At 48.1% G+C, this 20,924-nt stretch overlaps 1 protein-coding gene across 2 annotated transcripts in view; it reads right to left on the bottom strand.

Moving 5' to 3' along the window:
* Positions 1-3,790: 3,790 nt before the first annotated feature.
* LOC119660826 (proteoglycan 4) overlaps positions 3,791-20,924 on the bottom strand; it is a 43,747-nt gene continuing 26,613 nt past the window's right edge. For both annotated transcript variants that reach the window (XM_038069684.1, XM_038069685.1), the window contains exons 3-6: positions 5,751-7,234; positions 5,534-5,668; positions 4,853-5,479; positions 3,791-4,785 (exon numbers count right to left, since the gene is read on the bottom strand). In XM_038069684.1, the coding sequence (XP_037925612.1) occupies positions 4,580-4,785; positions 4,853-5,479; positions 5,534-5,668; positions 5,751-7,234 (2,452 nt within the window). In that variant the 3' untranslated portion in view covers positions 3,791-4,579. The remainder of the gene's footprint in view (positions 4,786-4,852; positions 5,480-5,533; positions 5,669-5,750; positions 7,235-20,924) is intronic.

Below are 20,924 nucleotides of genomic sequence, written 5' to 3'. Positions count from 1 at the left end.
GCCAGCTTTGCTTATTAAGCCGACGGAAGGCAAGACTTTTGCGGAAGTCCTCAGCGAAATTCGTTACAAAATTAAACCCGAAAACAACGGAGCGGAGGTGCCTTCCATACGTAAAACGAAGGGTGGTGGAGTCTTATTCGAACTAGGCCCGAAGACTATAAATAAAGTCACGTTCTGTGAAGCAGTCAAGGGGCTTCTAGGAGAAAAAGCTTTGGTTTCTAGCCTGGAACCCACGTGTGCTTTAGAAATCCGAGACCTTGACTGTCTCACGGAAAAGAACGAAGTAGAAGAGGCCATCAAACGCGAATGCCCGGAGGTAACCAATGTCCGGATTGGTATCACCTCCACAAACTCCCGAGGCCAAAAACTCGCTGTGTTGGAAGTTGCCGAGCAATACGCGAGGAAGCTTCTAAACAGCGGGAAAATAAGAATTGGTTGGGTAGTGTGTAGGATACGAATTCGGGCCGCCCCAACCAAATGTTACACATGTTTGGATTATGGGCACACATCTGCAAACTGTCGGGGACCTGACAGAAGGGCAACATGCCGTAAATGCGGTCAGGCAGGCCATAAAGCGAACAGCTGCAATGAAAAGGAAAGCTGCGTCCTATGCAGGGACCGTGGCGCGACTGATGAGAGCATTGCGCACACTGCGGGATCGGGGCGGTGTCCAGTTTTCAGAGCAGAACTGGAAAGAGCTAGGATACGGTCAACATGACTCGCATCCTACAAATTAATATGTAGCGGAGTGCAAGCGCTCACGAGTTGCTAGCGCAGTTCGCTGCGGAGACCAAAGCTGATTTAGTACTCATAAGTGAGCAGTACCAAAACAAGGGCCCACTTTCATGGCACCCAGACATATCAGGTACCGCTGCTATCTGGGTTCGGGACGGCACCTTCCTGGGGGTTCTTGCCCAAGGCCGAGGAGACGACTTTGTCTGGATTTGGTGTTCAGGGATAACGTTTTTTAGTGTCTATCTTACGCCGAATGGGACGATGCCGGACTTTCGTCGGAGGCTTGAGGCTTTGGAGGACGCTATCTTAAGCACGGATGGGCGGATCCTGGTCGAGGGTGGCTTCAATGCTAGGGCACTTGAATGGGGCATGCCTCACACAGATTCCAGAGGGAAACGAATTCTGGAAATGGTGGCGAGAACAGGACTGGTATTTTTAAACACCGGATCTACCCCAACGTTCCGGCGCCCGGGCTGCGAAGGAAGCATTCCAGACGTAACCTTCGCGTCGGAATCACTGGTATCGCTGGTGGACGGATGGCGAGTTCTGGAAGACTTTTCGGCAAGTGACCACCAATACATTGCTATCGAAGAGGTGGACACAAACTCTCGGTAGGCGCCACCCCAGCGATTTTTCTGTGTATGGAACGTCGCGAAAGTGAACACCGGGAAGTTTGTCGAAACTCTGGGAATAGGTGGGGCCACGCTGAAGGGTACTCCTGGGGGCGGTGACGCCGCAGCTGACACTGTCGTAAATTCAGTAATGAACCTGATAACGACGGTCTGCGGAGCCTCCATGCCCACCTCGACATCGAGGCGCGGCAAACCTTCCATGTATTGGTGGACAGTGGAAATCGCAAAGCTCCGGAAGAAGTGTCACAGGCTCCGCCGCTTAACACGACGTCTAGGCGACCGGGGGGAGTCATGTACCATAATGATGGAGTACAAATCAGCCAAAAGGAGACTCCGCAGCGCAATAAACAAGAGCAAACGAGGTGAATGGGGATCCGTGGGGACTCGGTTAAAAACTGGTAACCCGAAAAATCGGGGCTCTGCAGAAACCTTGTTCATTTAAGGCCGAGCAGATGGACCGCAATGTAAGGGCACTCTTCGCTGCCTACCCCGTATGGGATGGTGACGTCGGCGCGGAGAGCGCAGAGGACTGTCCACTTTTCTCTATAAAAGAGTTGGAACAGGCAGTCCTCTCTATGAAAAACAAGAAGGCGCTAGGACCCGATGGTATTCCAGCAGAGGTATACAAACTGGTATTCCAACACCGGGCAGACCTACTGCTCGGCGCATTCAACGCTTGCCTGAAAGAGGGCATTTTCCCTGCTTGTTGGAAGCTGATCCCTAAAGTGAAAGGCGACCCCGAATTTCTGTCTTCATACCGTCCACTATGTATGCTTGACACTGCTGGGAAAGAGCTCGAAAAGCTCATCAGAAATAGACTCGCTGAAGCGATACGCGCTGCCGGAGATTTATCTCCTCGGCAGTTTGGTTTTAGGGCAGGGAGATCGACAATTGATGCTGTCATGCAAGTCGTGGACGCCGTTCGACGAGCAGAGGCACATAGCCGCCGATCTCGACGGGTTGTGCTCCTCGTAACGCTTGACGTGGGAAACGCCTTCAATTCCGTAAGATGGAAAGACATTCTAGGCACACTAGACAATACCTTCAACGTGCCGAACTATCTCTTACGGATTTTGAGGGACTATCTGAGGAACCGCTCCCTGCTGTATGAAACACTAGAGGGTCAAAGGTGGATGGAGGTCACGTCGGGGGTAGTACAGGGATTCATCCTATGGCCGGACCTTTGGAACGCTACCTATGACAGTCTGCTTAAACTCGACATGCCAGAAGAGTCGCGCCTGGTCGGCTACGCAGATGATGTCGCAGCGCTTGTTGCTGGACGCACTGTCGAACAGGCGCAAAGCAGACTCGGCATATTGATGCGGCGGGTAAGCGAATGGATGACTACTCATGGTTTCAACCTTGCACTGGAAAAAACCGCAGTAGTCATCCTGACTAAAAAGAGAATTTCGACCCTGCGTCCCATATCCTTCGGCGAGTCGATAATCGAGTCAAAATCAGCGGTAAAGTACCTCGGGTTGACTCTTGACTCAAAGATGAGCTTTTCTGAGCAAATCCAAGCAGCAGCGAACAAGGCTGCGGCTGGAGTTTCGGGGTTAAGTAAGCTAATGGCAAACATTGGGGGTCCTACGTCTAGTAGGCGACGTCTCCTGATGAGCTCAACGCAGTCTGCGCTGCTCTACGGCGCAGAGGTATGGGCTGGCGTTCTTAACAAGGAGGTATGTCGTAGACGCCTTGCGCAAGTACAGAGACGGGGGGGTCTACGGGTCGCGTGTGCGTACCGCACTGTCTCTGGACTGGCCGTGATGGTGATCGCGGGAGTTATCCCCGTTGCCCTTCTTGCTAGGGATCGTCAGGCCATATACAAGCGCAAGGGAGATGAGCCAAGGGAGGTGGTTGCTCGCGAAGAACGGCAGCTCTCTTGGCAAAATGAAATTAGAGGCAGATGGACTGCGCGGCTCATCGGCAACTTAGGTGCGTGGCTGAATCGGAAACATGGTGAGACTGACTATTTCCTTACCCAATTTTTAAGTGGGCATGGAAGTTTTCAGCCTTACCTGCACAAGATTGGAAAGGCGCGTTCTCCGGATTGTGTATTTTGCAATGGAGTTGTGGACGATGCCCACCACCCTTTTTTTCCTGTGGAGGGTGGGTTGGGGTTCGGCAGCAGCTCTATTTAAACACAGGGCATTTCTCTTCAGATAACATTGTGGAGGAGATGCTGAGGACTGCTGACAGGTGGAACCGTGTTGCCCACTACGTTCGGGCCCTTCTCGTTGCTAAGAAGATAGAACTCGACCGGTGGAGGAGCCGGATGAGAGGGGGCTCCTTGAACTGACAGTTCCCTTCCTCCTCTCCCCTCCCGTTGGGAGGAGCTCCCAAAATTGAAGGGACTAGTGTTGGAAATGGGAGTAGAGGGAGGGAGTAGGAGCAGGGTTCTCAGGATTAAAAAAAACGACTCATAATTTATAAATCGCTACTTTATTGTCTTGTATCTATCTAAATTCTTACACTCATTGCTTCAATTTGTTTCTTTAGCATTGTTTACACACTTGATATCTTTGTTCATTATTTTACAAATTCTTTGAAAAAAATAAGAAACAACAATTAATATAATATAAAAAATGTTGATCCCGATTCGGAAGGGTTATTTATCTTAATTCTAGCAAAAAAACTAGGTCGAGTATAAAAACTCCCACTGATATCGTCACACTATATAAAAAAAAATAAACGGTAGAGGCATTCTCTCTTGGCAACTCTCATCACTTATCTTAACAATTAGGAATTACGAGATATTATTTTATTTATCTTTTTTGTTGTTTTTTGTTTTTTTTTTAAACTAAACATCTTTGCGGAAATCAGATGCAAACACAGCAGATGGAAAACGTTCAACTTTCCTCTCCATAAACCTAACAACTACGTATGCATTGGTGATTGGTTCCAGAGACATCGTCTCAAGGACTTCTAGACCTAAGGGGGTATTACCAAACAGCCCTTATATCCGCACAAAGAGAACATTTACACGACCATATGTACGCTTTATACACATGAGAGTAGAATTATTGACTTCCATAAAAACTAATAATAACAAAATTAAAAAAGATAGTGTCAGACCGGCAGAAAGTAAGAACGGCACATTGTGTAAAAGACAAGATGACAGTTGAGTAAGAGAGAGAAATGGGGGGGGGGGGGTGTGGGGAGGCATAAAATAGATGACCTTATTAGAAGGATTTCACCTCATTGACAGGATATCAGTTAAGAGTTCCAGGCTTTCGAAGAGGTAAACGTCTTCGGTTCGCCAGTAAACCTAGCCCTCGTGCTGGTTGCTCTGAGGCAGCTTCAACAATTTGTGGGGCTGAAACCGAGGCTGCTTCATCCTTAGGATCCTCGCTATCACCTGCTACATTTTCATCATCTCCACCCTCACCATCGGCAGCATCCTCACTGGCTGGAGCTTCTAAAAGAATCAAGATGAGATAGTTCGATCTGAACCCCCAAAAAAGATTACTTCAATCGAAAGTTACCTGTTGTTGATGAAGAGGCTCCGATACGTCTCCTTCCTATCAATGGGTTTGGTTTACGAACGATAACTGGAGCTGGAGCTTTAGCAGTCTTCTGGGTAATTTGAATTTTTGGTCGATTTTTCAGACGGTTCAGTCCACCAGCAGCTGGTGCAGCATCTTGGGCTGGTTTGTCTTCAGGTGCTCCAGCTGCGGGTGATTCTTCATCGGTGGAAGCGGGAGCTGGGGCAGCGTCACCGTCGGATGGCTCTTCGTCTTTCTTTTCGGCAGGTTCTCCTTCAGCAGGTTCTTTGGCAGCGGCCGCGGGGGCAGGTTTAAGTGGATTGATACGTCCCCTAGGGAGCAATCGGTTCGCACCACCTGCCGGTCGACCTAGATTAAAGCGTGATGGACGGGCTACGGATGCTGTTGCTTGAGTCGGTTTCTCAGCGTCCGCTTCATTTTCACTGTCTGATGTAGCTGGGGTGGTTGTTGCACCAGGACGTCCGCGTCCGCGAAGGTTCAATTGTGGTCGGGCCGGTCGGGAGCGAGTTGTAGATGAGGCCGGTTTGGATTCAATGGTGTTATCGTCAGTTGATTTTTCGGTTGTCGAGCCACTGCTGCCGCCGCGGAGGTTGAAACGGTTACGTGCTGAAAAAGGATCGTTTAAACATGTTCTTTTGGTCTATTTCAAGAGAGTCATACTTCTGCCACGAAGTGAAGATGATGATGAAGGTTTCGCCTCCTCTTTATGTGCTTCTTCTTTAACTTCATCCTTAGTTTCCTTGCTTGGACGCGGGGTACGTCCACTACCGAATGCTGGACGACCACCAAATCGACCTGTTGAAGCAAGGAGTTAAAGTAAGGAGAGGTTCATTTGTGCAATTTCCTGATTTCATGGAGCAATCTTATCCTACTTTACCTTTAGTTTTTCCAGCTGGTTTTCCACCTTCAGCAGGCGCTTCCGTAGTTGTCGTGGTTGTGCTACCGTTCTTCAATCGGAAGCGATTTCTACCGCCACTACCTATTCCTCGGCGACCAGGGGCTGGAGTTGTAGTCGTAGTAGTCGTGGTGGTTGTTGTTGGTTCTGGAGTGGTTGTGGTAGTTGTGGTAGTGGTCGTAGTGGGTTCCTCTTCCATGATGGTGGTGAGTTCCTCGGCGCTAGTGGTTGGCACGTCTGTAGTCGTTACATCGACACTATCTCCTGTGGTCGAGTCCATGTTGAAGTTCTCATTTGCGATGATCGCATATAAATCCAATGCAGCCTTCTCCATCAAGGGGGTTGTGTTTTCAACTTCTGAATCGGAGCTAGTTGTTTGTCCAGCAATGTCAGGGTCGATTTCTTCTTCGCGTTGTTCCTCAGCATCTTCAGATGTGGGTGCTTCAGATGTTTTCTTATTCAGTTCACTTTCAATGTTTCTGTTACTTTTAACTTGTTTCTCATCCGTGTTGAACGTGTCGTTATCAACTAAGTCCAGGCTTGGTCTTTTCACACCAGTTCGGCGCCCGTTCTTTTCGCTTATTGGTTCTGCTGCTTCAGGGGCGGGGGTAACATCTCCTCCGCGATTGCGTGGCGGGAAACGTGTGTTTTGTGGTAAGCGACCTTCTTCAACATCAGCTACAGTTGCTGCGGCATTTGACCGACCACGACCCCGTCCAACTATTTCATTGTCTGGTGTAGATGTGGTGCTACGCTCGATGTTGGTATAGCGGGACTTGCCTCGCGCAGAACTTTCTCTTGATGCGGCAGTAGCTTCACCAGTTGTTTGACCTTTCTGTTTGCCACCCTTCTCATTCTTTTCATCCTCATCGTAATAGTAGTAAACATACTCGTATTCGTAGTCAACCCCATTTGGACCCTTTTTGATTTGAATTCGGGATTTTTGGTTCGATTCGGAACCTGCTTCTTCCAAGTTAACCGATTGATCAACCAGACCTTCGTTCAGGACATCATCGTCTGAGGCTTTGATGGGTTGTTGACTAGTGGTAAGAATGTTTACAGTAGCTGGGGTAGCAGTTTGCTCGATAGATTCCTCGATGGCACGTTTTGATTCAATGCTCTTCATCACATCCTCATTAATCAAAGCGCTCAGCACGGGATTTAATTCGGGCCGTTCTTTGGTTGATAACAAATTTTGTGGATTTTGCTGCTGCATAAGGTCCTCTGAACTGCCAGCGGAACCATCTTGCTCTTCTAATAGTTTGATGATTGGTCGCTCGTTGGTTATCTTGTGAGCTGTTTCGAATTCTCGATTTTCGGTTATTTTATGTGCCGTTTCGAAACCATCTTGTTCAACAACAGCCGGTTCCGAGCTTATGCTGCTCGATACTGTTTTCACTACACGCACATTTGGAACATTATCTATATTTGCTCCTCTTATCACTGTTATTATGCCAATTAAATATCTGTAAATGAGAAGAGGATGACATGAAAAAGATGTCGGGAAACATATTTAGTATATTTCAAAAATAAAAAAGGCCCTTTTAAGACCCTTTGGGTTTCTTGACTAAACCGCCAATTTTCTGTTCCCTGGCATCAATTAGACTTTTATTTCCGTGGTCCTTACAGAGCCTCGAGGCCAACAATGGAAGAATCTTTTGCTGTGCTGGTACCAGGTGCTGACAGTCCCTGTCGGTCAAACCAAAACCCAGTGCCGTGGCACCGAGAAATGCTGTACTCACTTTGGTTTGTTGCCCGTGATGCAGTAAGCCAATGCGCCAAAGGGCTAATAGCGCGATCAAATTTAACTCTGCACGGAGACTCTTCTGAAGTAGCAGTAGGTCACGGAACCTTACCAGAGGTATATTTGTACCATGGGATAGCCCCTGAATTCACATGTTTCTGGAGAATTCCTTTTTCATTTGTGTTCAGTTTGGCTGTTGTGGTTGAACCCCTAGTGGGAGTTTCGTGAGGGTTGCGGTTGCATTTAAGCGAACAGAGACCTTCGGGTCACAATCGTGGTGTTACATTTCAACAAGGCAGCCAAACTCCATAGTTTGGTAGAGATTTAGGTGGGTCTTTCATCCATCAGTATGAATAAACCGAGCCATGCACTCAGTATAGACTAGAAACGTTGGGCTTGTTTCAGCGGGGCTTTGATCGTGGTCACAAAATCAATCCGTGTCTTAAGAGGATCGTTGGATTAAGTCTATGAGACAGGTACTGAAGTTAAACCACAGAAACGCAACAGTGCTGGCACCTAAACGATTTTTCGCTTTGTCGTTACATTTTTGACAATGATTATCATGCCCGTCCCCCCTTTTCATGCAGATTTAACCGTGATGTTTTCGTTTTCCAAACTTTCTTGACCTGTCAGTTTTCATTTTATAAGCCCTACGCAATGTCTTATCTTATCAAAACCGTACTGTTTCTTTGAGACCAACGTTTTTGATTGATCATTATATTTTTGACAGCCATTGTCATTTTTTGGCGGACTCCTCTTTATGGATATTCTCATTCGAGATATCATTAGTACCCTCTCCCCACAGGTTTTAGATGAACCGAACCTGCTCACTGGCCAGATAGATTCCAATGAAACTCCCGAGGTAACCACTGAATAAGTCCTGGAAGTCGCATTGAAGATTGTCAAGAATAAAGTCCCAGGCTTTGGTGGTATTTCGAATAAAGCTCTGGTAGTGGCCGTTAAAACAGTTCCAAGGTGGTTCGATGAAACTCTCATGTCGTGTTTGCGATTATTTATAAATGGAGCGATTACCATCTTTCGCCACTTTCGGTCACGACGCTCCCAGGGCAGAGGTGAGGTAGCGTCTGATGAGTTGCCTTTGCCCTGGACGAAACCGTTGGACAATTTCAATTTGCGGGGTTCCAAAAGGATCAGTCCTCGGTCCTTTCCGGTGGATAATTATGTACGACGGAATTTTAAAGTTGCAACTACCCAAAGGAGTGACAATTATTGGCTTGACAGACGACATCGGATTGGCTATCGTGGCACAAGATATTGAGGAGATCGAGGTCCTCACAAAAAAGGCAACTTCCGAAAGTAAGATCTTGGCTAGAAGACTCTGGTCTGATTCTCTCAGAGCATTAAACTGGAGTAGTTTTGATCATCAAGGGAAGGGAGCAAACGTCGATACAGATCAGAATTGAGGAAAACGTCGTAAATTCGCAACCAATGCTTAAATACCTAGGAGTCGTGGTTGATGGAAAACTAACATCACAAGAGCCCCTTGGATCTTGGGAATTTAGCAGTAAAGGGTTCCAAAGTTGCAAGAATGTTATCGAATGTAGGTGGCCCTAGGCAAAGCCGTAGGCTCCTTATCTCGAGAGTTGTCAGCTCCATCTTGTTTATGCAGCTCCAGTCTGGGCATCGGTATTAAAGCTAGAAGCAAATAGAAGGAAATTTGTACCTCATTCTGATTTAGTGCATTGCGAAAATCGTCCGCTTACCGTGCAACATCAGATGAAGTAGCATCTGTGATAGCAGACATGATCGTCATCGACATCTTGGCGAACGAGGGTCAACGCCCCTATGACCCATCATATACAATTAGTGAGTCCTGTACCTATCGTCGGCAATTTGCACGAAATCAAGTGATTTTGGAGTGACAACAAAGATGGGATGATTCAACTAAACGATGCTGGGCTCATTGGATTTGTCCAGATGCATCAAACAAAGGCACGGTAAAGTTAGCTATGACCTAACTCAATTTATAAGCGAACAAGGAGGGTACCCCGTGCATACCTTTATCGTGTCGGACGTGACGACTCTCCATATTGTCCATCATAGGAGATGATTCCGGAGGATGTGGGGCACTGCCGAGGTTTATTAGGTTCCGTCTAAAATCATTGAAAATAGGCTAGAGCCTCTTTGGAATGACAATGAACGCGGACATCAGCAATCCCATATTAGGCGCAGACTTTGTAGGTCCCTATGGATTGCTAGTGGATCTACAGAATGGGTCTCTCATACACCCCGTAACTTCGCTCAGGTCTCCAGGAAAACTTGCCACCTGCTCTCCCATCAGTCTTTCAATCATTTTTGAAGTAGTAGCCGACCCTTGCATTCGCGCGCTGCTTCAAAATTACCGCAACATTACTGCCGAAAGTCGTCTCTCGCAGCCAGTTAAGCATGGTGTACAGCACCACATCCACACGACGAGCTCCCATATTTTCTCAAAAGTGCGTCCATTAACACCCCAGTGGCTCGCTGCTACTAAGAAAGAATTCGACACACTTTTAAAGTGGCTTATTCGCAGACTATCAAATGGCTGCTGGTCTTCTCCACTATACACCGTCCCAAAGCCCAAGGGCGAATGGAGACCATGTGGGGATTACAGACGTCTGAATGTTCAGACCATTCCAGACCATTATCCCAGTCCACTCATCTAGGATGTTGCGCACAACCTCGCTAACTATAGTGTTTTTACGACCATGGACTTAGCCAAGGCATACCATCAAATCCCTGTAGCTCCAGAAGATATTCTGAAAATGGCAATATTCACACAGTTCCAGAAGATATTCTGGAGCCGGTTTTGTACTTAACGTTGAAAAATGTAAATTCCTTCACAAACAGGTAAAGTTTTTTGGCCATGCGATTTCCCCTGAGGGAATTCACCCGGATCCAGACAAGGTTCAGGCCATCACAGGCTTTCTACAACCTCAAAGAGTCGTGGATCGCTGGAGGTTTTCGGATAAGTTAAGCTTCTATCGTCATTTCTTGCCCAAAGGCGCATAACATCAAGCAATCCTTAATGCCTACTTGTCTGGACCCAAGACCAAAGAGGCCGTCCAGGCATTTGAGCTAACCAAACGACTGCTGGCGGACGCTACACTCCTGGTATTTCCTTAATCAGTGAACCCCTACTCGTATTTTTCGATGCCTCAGGTGCTGTCCTTCACCTCGCACTCGCCGAGGCACAGAAGGATGACGCAGTGCTTCAGAGCCTTAGGGACAATTCTAAATACGAATTTAGGGAGTTTTCTCTGATAGGCTCAACCTCGGAAATACTCTGCAAGACCTCTGAAAAGGGACCTAGGCCGTATATTCCGGCCACTAGGGAGTATTTTATGCAGTACTCTATCCTATGCATCCATACGGGCAACGAATCGGCTAGTCGCAAGCAAATATTTCTGACCCTCAACGAATAAGGATGTTAATTCGTGGGCCAGAGAGTGTACAGTCAACAAGCACGTATAGAATGAAGTTGACACGTCGGAATCGCTGGTGTCGCTGGTGGACGGGTGGCGAGTTCTGGAAGACTTCTCCGCAAGTGACCACCAATACATTGCTTTCGAAGTGGTGGACACAAACTCTCGGTGTGCGCCACCCCAGCGATCTACACGTACATGAAACGTCGCGAAGGTGAACACCGGGAAGTTTGTCGAAACTCTGGGAACGGGTGGGGTCATGCTGGAGGGTACTCCTGGGGGTGGTGGTGCCGCAGCTGACACTGTCGTAAATTCAGCTATGAACCTGATAACGACGGTCTGCGGAGCCTCCATGCCCACCTCGACATCGAGGCGCGGCGAACCTTCCATGTATTGGTGGACAGTGGAAATCGCAGAGCTCCGGAAGGAGTGTCACAGACTCCGCCGCTTAACGCAACGTCTAGGCGACCGGAAGGAGGCATGTACCATAATGATGGAGTACAAATCCGCCAAAAGGAGACTCCGCAGCACAATAAACAAGAGCAAAGCTCGCTGCTGGCAAGACCTGGTCGACGAGGTGAATGGGGATTCATGGGGACTCGGTTACAAACTGGTAACCCGAAAAATCGGGGCTCTGCGGAAACCCTGTTCACTTAAGGCCGAGCAGATGGATCGCATTGTGGGGGCACTCTTCCCTGCCCACCCCATATGGGATGGTGACGTCGGCGCGGAGAGCGCAGAGGACTGTCCACTTTTCTCTACAAAAGAGTTGGAACAGGCAGTCCTCTCTATGAAAAACAAGAAGGCGCCAGGACCCGATGGTATTCCAGCAGAGGTATACAAACTGGTATTTCAACACCAGCCAGACCTACTGCTCGGCGCATTCAACGCTTGCCTGAAGGAGGGCATTTTCCCTGCTCGTTGAAAAGTTGCGAGGCTTGCGCTGATCGCTAAAGTGAAAGGCGACCCCGAATTTCCGTCTTCATACCGCCCACTATGTATGCTTGGCACTGCTGGGAAAGTGCTCGAGAAGCTCATCAGAAATAGACTCGCTGAAGCGATACGCGCTGCCGGAGATTTGTCTTCCCGGCAGTTTGGTTTTAGGGCAGGGAAATCAACAATTGATGCTGTCATGCAAGTCGTGGACGCCGTTCGACGAGCAGAGGCACATAGCCGCCGAACTCGACGCGTGGTGCTCATCGTAACGCTTGACGTCAGAATGCCTTCAATTCCGTAAGATGGAAAGACATTCTAGGCACACTAGACAATACCTTCAACGTGCCGAACTATCTCTTACGAATTTTGAGGGACTATCTGAGGAACCGCTCCCTGCTCTATGAAACACTAGAGGCTCTATGAAACAAAGAGGGTCACTAGAGGGCAAAGTGGATGGAGGTCACGTCGGGGGTAGCACAGGCGTCCATCCTAGGGCCGGACCTCTGGAACGCTACCTATGACAGTCTGCTTAAAGTTGACATGCCAGAAGAGTCGCGCCTGGTCGGCTACGCAGATGATGTCGCAGCGCTTGTTGCTGGACGCACTGTCGAACAGGCGCAAAGCAGACTCGGCATATTGATGGGACGCGTAAGCGGATGGATGACTACTCATGGTTTCAACCTTGTACTGAAAAAAACCGCAGTAGTCATCCTGACTAAAAAGAGAATTCCGGCCCTGCGTCCCATATCGTTCGGCGAGTCGATAATCGAGTCAAAATCAGCGGTAAAGTACCTCGGGTTGACTCTTGACTCAAAGATGAGCTTTTCTGAGCAAATTCAAGCAGCAGCGAACAAAGCTGCGGCTGGAGTTTCGGCGTTAAATAGGCTAATGGCAAACATTGGGGGTCCTACGTCTAGTAGGCGACGTCTCCTGATGAGCTCAAGGCAGTCTGTCCTGCTCTACGGCGCAGAGGTATGGGCTGGCGCTCTTAAAAAGGAGGTATGTCGTAAACGCCTCGCGCAAGTACAGAGATGAGGAGCTTTACGGGTGGCGTCTGCGTACCGCATTGTCTCTGAACCGGCCGTGATGGTGATCGCGGGAGTTATCCCCGTTGCCCTTCTTGCTAGAAAGCGTCAGGCCATATACAAGCGCAAGGGAGATGAGCCAAGGGAGGTGGTTGCTCGCGAAGAACGCCAACACCCTCTAGACGAGTGGCAGCTCTCTTGGCAAAATGAAACTAGAGGCAGATGGACTGCGCGGCTCATTGGCAACTTAGGTGCGCGGCTGAATCGAAAGCATGGTGAGACTGACTATTTCCTTACCCAATTTTTAAGTGGGCATGGAGGTTTTCAGTCTTACCTGCACAAGATTGGAAAGGCGCGTTCTCCGGATTGTGTGTTTTGCAATGGAGTTGTGAACAACGCCCACCACACTTTTTTTTCTTGTGGAAGGTGGGATGGGGTTCGTCAGCAGCTCTATTTAAACACAGGGGATCTCCCTCCAGATAACATTGTGGAAGAGATGCTGAGGACTGCTGACAGGTGGAACCGTGTTGCCCATTACGTTCGGGCCCTTCTCGTTGCTAAGAAGATAGAACTCGACCGGTGGAGGAGCCGGATGAGAGGGGGTTCCTTGAACTGACAGTTCCCTTCCTCTTCTCCCCTCTCGTTGGTGAAAGGAATCTCCTGATTTGAAGGCTCCGCAAAGCGGGAGAGTTCGGGGACTAGCCCGAAGTAATGTGACAAACGGTTCCAGGCTAGCTCTCTGACGATGGGGAGGTGTTTAGTTGGTAGTCCGACGACGTACCGAATCGGGAGTCCAATACTGTGTGCGTAAATGCATTCACCTTCCCTACCCCAAAAAAAAAAAAAATTACTGACCAGGGACTGCAGTTCGAGTCTACCCTGTTTTCGGAGTTAAGCAACCAACTCCTAGGCTTCAAACGCATCGCTGCTATAATGACATTCGATGACTCTTCGCGGTCGCAAGTCCTGCCTTTCGTTCAACTTGGCCTGTGTACAGCCCATCGTGAAGAGTTTGCCGCCAACTCCGCTGAGCTAGTATACGGGGAGAATTTCTGAGTTCCCAGCAATCCTGTGTTCGATCCAGGTCAGCCTTTTCCACCACTGGACTTTTGCGTTTGCCTCGGGGCACCGTGGCGAGATTAAAATCACCTCGGCCATCCCTTCATTCTTCGACGAAGGCTAACATCCCCAAGGACCTGGTCGTCTACATACACGTCTTGGTTTGCGTGGATACTTCCCGGAAGTCCCTGCAACCACTATATGAGAGCCCATATGAAGTATTGAAGAGAGAGGAGCACTTCTTTAGGCTTGACGTCGACGGCAGGCGTGTCCAGGCTACAGCCTTTTGTTCCCATTGCTGATTGGGTTACTCCCCTTGCAACTGATGAACCAGTGTGCTCTACTGCACTGGGAACCATAATGCCTCTCTCTAAGATGCTAAGAATTCACAAATAAATTATGACGTCCATAGAGAACCGGGAAAATGTGACCAAACTAACGTCAACTTTGGACTATTGTGCGATATATTTTGCAAAAAAAAAAAAACAAATAAATTGTTGATAAGCTTACGCTAATCACTAAAAAATTTTACAGCAGTTATGTCAGTATTCCACCCTCACCGAAACCAATGAAGCAAGTCAGAAAGCTACCCCACCGGAACAGGTCAAATATGCCAAACAATTATTAAGTTCAGCCACTATATCACATAACTATCAATGTTATGTGATACCGAGTTCCGCTACTCTTAGCTTGGTATTTTCTGACATCGGTGATTGTATCTTAAACATTATTGGCGGTATCTTGAAGACGAAACCGGTCCATTACACACTACACTCCCTGGTAGCGTGATAGATGCATTGCTCAAATGTTGCTGGTTCATATCGTCGCTGGTGCCAGCAGTGCCAATTTCACCTTGACATACATTGGAAAAATTGGAATTTCATTTCGTCTTTTTTTTTGTGTGTTTACACCCGCAAGAAAAGTGAAATTAAGACGGTTGTTTTCAGTCACGTTACTCTCACTTTTCTTTGTAACTGGTTTTTGCAGTTTGATAGTTGCTTGGGGGTTTTTTTTTTTGGAGGAAGCATAAAACAGCTTTTATTTGTAGATTTCGGTTTAGTAGTAAAGGACATTTGCATGGTTTTTGGCAGGAGGTGGTGATAACATTCTCCCCATTCTTTCCAGGGGAATGAGAACCTTGAACGTCCGGCGACCTGACTTCAGGCCTTGTAAGCATGGATGTAGTATCTTTTCTTAGACCATGCTAAAAATAACCCTAGTGGGGTCAATGATCACAGGAGCACAGAAAGAGCTAGGACCCTTAGACCATGCTAAAAATAACCCTAGTGGGGTCAATGATTACAGGAGCACAGAAAGAGCTAGGACCCAGTCAGACAAAAGGTTACCATCCAAGAGGGAAGCAAGCGTCAAAGAGAAAGTATTGGGCTTTACATCTTCGCCTTTCAAGCTTCGCTGTTCACTCTATGAATGGATTCTCAAACTCGTATGCCTTTGGCTATAACTACGACTATGCATAGGTAACTAATTTTGAATTCCACAAGGCGCTATTCGTGCTTGTCTATATGTTTGCTCTACCCATATGTACCCCCTTCATATTATGCTAAAATGCACCTACACTATACCTTCGTTTGGGCGTGCTGGCTCTTGGAGTGCAGTTCACCTTCTCGAAAACACATAACACTTATATAGGTGTACAGCATACTATTAAGCTTCTTTTTTTTCAACTTCAGCTGCTGGATGTGTGAAGTAAAGCCCAATTACTTAAATTGTATCAAGAATAAGTAATTCAGCTCCATGGTCACTTCAGAAATTGTTTGATTCAATTCCGGATTGGTAGGAGCAGTGGAAAGAAGTCGATATGAGCCATACATATATGTATACGGATTCATATATTATTACTAGACCTTCAGAAATTGCTCTGTAGCGCACTTACGTTAAGGAACCCTTTAATTAGTCAGTATATCTTATAATGAGCATCCGGAAAGGCTATAGCTATCTACGAAGGCAGAGCTGTTCCAAAAGTATAAAAAAAAATGCCAAAATTCCCATTGACCACGAACATCCATCAGTATCTAAATTCACTGAACTGTTTCGTCAAAACGTCTTTAACATATATGTTTCCACCAGGCTCGAAAAGATAGATATTACGACCCTAAAGTTTCTTTGGTTTGATGACTGCAGTCTCCCATTTACGAAAAACTTAAGCCAGTAACTTGCTTTTCTTCAACAGAAAAATCTAAAAATTGTTATCGTGGTCAAAGGGTAGTATAGGTCCTAGGCCGGAATGTGGGAAACGCCTGCTGAATCAACACCAACAGCTTTACTACCAAACCCTATCTCCACCTCCGCGTGGTGATCGCTGGGAGTTTTTCCGTAATGAAAAACTGCAAACGGAGAAGGATGAAGGCGAGTCTTCCGTGTTTAAAAACGGGACAAATTGTACCAACTGGTCCTTCACGTAGGGTAGGGTTGACAGTCCTATATGGAAAACAACTTGTCACGAACTTACAAAAGGAGCCTTGGACTGGACTGACAACACAACGATGATACCTCAAACAAAACAGAATAACGATTCGCGCATTTTATCATGGAATATGCGCTCTTTGTACAGACCTAATGTTGCTCATACCGATACCCTGTCTCAACATAAGGCTGATGTAAGAGGCTTACAAGGGACTCGTCGGAAAGGGATCGGTGTCCTGGAGAAGAGCCACTACACCATGTATGATACCAGCCATTCAGGAGATCATGCGCTCGGAGTTGGTTTTTTAGTCAGCCAAAAAATGGAACATGGTGTTATCGGCTATGCACTCTGCGTTTGCGAGGTAAATTTAGAAATATAAGCCTCATTAACGTTCACGCCCCTACAGAAGAGACTGCTTAGTCGTAGAAGGATGTCTTCTACAAGGCCGTTAAGCGGACGCTTGAAGCCTGTCCCAATTATGATATCAAAATCATACTTTGAGATTTTAGCCCTTAAGTAGGGATGGAGCCTATATTCAGGCGATATGTCCGCTCCCATAGCTTGCATAACGATACCAATGATAACGGATTGCGGATTATTCAGTTAGAAGTATCGCACGAAATGTTTGCTGGAAGTATCTGGTTTGTGCGGTCCACCACATACAACATACAAGGGCCTCTCCAGACAGGACCACTTTCAACTAAATTGACCACGTATTGACTAAACACCGCCACTTCTCAGCCTCGTTGGCACAGTGCTCCAGGCTCGAATAGTGATCGACGTATCAGCGAACGTCTCAAATCTAAAATTTAATGCAATGTCGTCCGTCCAGTCGCTCTCTATGGTTCTGAGTGTTGGCCGACCATAAAACACAATGAACGGCGTCTTGCGGTAATGGAGACGGAGATGCTACGTTGGACTAGTGGCGTGACACGTTTAGATCACATCCGAAATGAGGATATCCGCGATCGTGATGGGGTTGCACCGATTGTGAAAAGTTGCGAGAGAGGCGTCTTCGATGGTATGGTCACGCAATTCGTGCAAACGAGAATTCACTGGCCAAGATTGGTCTGAACATCGAGGTCGATGGTAAACGACCAAAAGGCAGATCTAAACAACGGTGGCTTGGATGAGGATTTGAAAGCCTCGAGATTGCACTCAGATCAGGCCAAATGGCGAAATCGATCACGACGAGCCGACCCCGCTTGTGAACGGGACAAAGGCTGAAGAGAAAGAAGAAGAAGAATTAGGTGAGAATTAACACTGAAGCCATCCATAACACAACCCTCCGTTACAACTAGAAGGGGGAAATGGATGCCGCAATAATCACAACTAACAGATGCCCTGAAGATGAAGCATCAACAAATGATCTTCACAATCACCTGAAGACACACCTGGCTCCAACCACGAAAAAAGTCAGAACGGCTAGTTCGACACGGAATGTAAGCTAGGAACGGAAAGAAAGAATGCTGCTTCCCTGGAAATACTGCACTCTCAAAAGAACTCGGGCACGCGCAGAGGCCTATCACGAACTTCGTCGAGTGGAGAAGCGACTTCACAGACGGAAAAAGGAAGCCTGGGAGAACCAACAGGTCTGTGAACTCGAAAAGTACAGGTTGCAGCCGCACCAGACGCGATAGTTACACCAACAAGTCACCAAGATGAAGCCTTATACACCCTCGATGTTCATCCTGCCAAGACAAAGATGGAAATCTGATTTCCGACAGTATGTTCATATTGGAGCGATGGGTTGAGTAATTTGATGAACTGCCCAACAACCAAAATATCGAGGAGCTGGAGGTCTCGCGATAGTCCAACGTGAGAACAAGGAAACAGTGGCACGATGCCCTTAAGACATTCTTAAAACGGAAAACATGGTAAATTACCCTTAGTTTTTTACGGTGCAGGGCTCCCGTATACCAGTACCGGCGGTTTTAACGAGTGGGCAAGTGGACTCCCGGCCATCGATAACCAGCGACCGCAGTGCCTTAGCAGTGGGAAACTTTGGCATCTAATGCTACAAGAGATCTTAGTTGAGTGGAAATTATATCTACATCAAATCCTTTTCACAAAAGCTCAAAACTTGGGAGGTCACCACGGAGGTGCAACTGGAGGGCAGCGTTTGAGATCTGCACTGGATCCTTTTCGCAAAAGTTCGAAGCTGAGGGCAACGTCCCCCCTACACAGTCCAGATTCGTCGCGAGACTCAGAAAGGAACTTGGGTAGTCTCCGATTGACATAATTACCGATAAAAGACAGCATTTGCTTCATTGGGGGAACGCATTAATGTGAGTTCATCAAGGAAAGGCAGAGTATTCACTAAAATATCAGGGCTCTGATACGTGGCATTAACTTGTCCTAAATTAGGGCGGTGCAGGGGAAAAACAGGGATCGTGGCGCGTCTGGTGAAAGCGTCGCACACACTGCGGGCTCGGGATGGTGTCCGATCTTCAGGGCGAAATTGGAGAGGGCTAGGGCGCGAACGCCATGATCCGGATTTTGCAAATTAACATGCACCGAAGTGCAACCGCTCACCAGTTGCTAGCACAGTTCGCTGCGGAAGTAAATGCTGATCTAGTGCTGATTAGCGAGCAATACCGAAACAAGGACCCGTCCTCATGGTATCTCGACTTATCCGGCACCGCTACCATCTGGGTTCGGGACGACGTTCGACTTCGTGTTCTTGCCGAAGGCCGGGGGGACGGATTTGTCTGGATCCGGTGTTTAGGGATAACGTTTTTTAGCGTTTACCTGACGCCGAACGAGACGATTCCGGACTTTCGGCGCCGGCTTGATGCTCTGGAGGACGCCGTTTCGAGCACGGAGGGACGAATCCTGGTTGGCGGTGACTTTAATACCAGGGCTCTTGAATGGGGCATGACTCAATCAGACTCCAGAGGGAAATGGATTCTGAAAATGGCGGCGAGAACCGGGCTCGTAATTTTAAACACCGGATCCATGCCAACGTTTCGGCGCCCAGGTTGTGAAGGAAGCATTCCTGACATCACTTTTGCGTCGGAATCTCTGGCATCATCGGTGGACGGGTGGCGAGTCCTAGAAGACTTCTCGGCAAGTGATCATCAGTACCTTGCGTTCGAAGTGTTTGACGCTACTTGCCGGCGAGCACCAACACGACGTTCCCCTTGCGTGTGGAATGTCGAGAGGGTGAACATCAGAAGGTTCGTCGAAGCTCTTGGAGCAGGTAGAGCCGCGCTGGGGGGCACTCCGGGGGTTGGTGGTGTCGCAACTGACACCGTCGTAAATTCAGTGATGAATCTGATAACGACGGCGTGTGAGGCTTCCATGCCCCGGAGAGGCCCCAGGCCCGACAAGCCTTCTATGTACTGGTGGACGGCGGAAATTGCCGACCTACGGAAAGAGTGTCATAAGCTCCGCCCTTTGGCACAACGTTTGTACGCCAACGAGGAGGCATGTGCCATAAAGGCACAATATAGATCAGCAAAAAGGAGACTCCGCAGCGCTATAAATAAAAGCAAAGCTCGCGGCTGGAAAAATCTTGTTAATGGGGTGAATGATGACCCGTGGGGACTTGGCTATAAGCTTGTCACTCGGAAAATCGAGGCTCTGCGGAAGCCCTGCATATTGAGCACCGACCAGATGGACCGCATTGTGCGGGCATTGTTCCCCAAACACCCTGTACGGGTTGATGTAAATAGCGCGGAAAGCGTCGTAGATTGCCCCCTTTTCACAATGGGAGAACTCGAAGAAGCGGTTCTTACTATGAAAAACAGGAAGGCGCCAGGTCCTGGGGGCATCCCGGCGGAAGTTTACAAACTGGTGTTCCGCCAACGCCCAGAACTGCTGCTCGAAGCGTTCAACGCGTACTTGAAAGAGGGCATTTTTCCTTGTCGCTGGAAAGTGGCCAGACTAGCGTTGATCATTAAGGGTAAAGAAGATTCGGAGCTCCCGTCTGCATACCAACCGCTGTGTATGTTTGGCACGGCCGGAAAAGTGCTCGAGAAGCTCATCAGGGGTAGACTCGCTGAAGCCATCCGTGCTGCCGGGGACTTATCCGCAAGGCAGTTGGGGTTTAGAACAGGGAAATTTAGAGTGGATGCTGTTATGAAGGTCGTAGATGCGTTTATTCGAGCCGGGGCACACAGCCGCCGATCTCGACGGATAGTGCTCCTCATAACGCTTGATCTCAGAAATGCCTTCAATTCCGTAAGATGGACAGATATGCTAGGCACAATAGAGAACTCTTTTCACGTGCCAAGCTCTCTGTTGCGGATATTGAGGGATTATCTGAAAGACCGCTCCCTGTTCTATGACTTGCTAGAGGGCCAGAGGAGGATGGAAATTACGTCGGGAGTAGCGCAGGGATCCATCCTAGGGCCGGACCTCTGGGACTCTTCCTACGATAATCTGCGGAAACTCGATATGCCCGAAGAGTCGCGTCTGCTCGGTTATGCAGACGACGTTGCGGCATTTGTTGCCGGACGCACTGTTGAACAGGCGCAAAGCAGACTTGGCATATTGATGCGATGGGGAAGGGGATGGATGACTGCTCACGGTTTCAAC

This window comes from Hermetia illucens, chromosome 7, assembly GCF_905115235.1.
Source record: "Hermetia illucens chromosome 7, iHerIll2.2.curated.20191125, whole genome shotgun sequence".
NCBI classification, from domain to species: Eukaryota; Metazoa; Arthropoda; class Insecta; order Diptera; family Stratiomyidae; genus Hermetia; species Hermetia illucens.
This window is presented reverse-complemented; position numbering and strand designations above follow the sequence as displayed.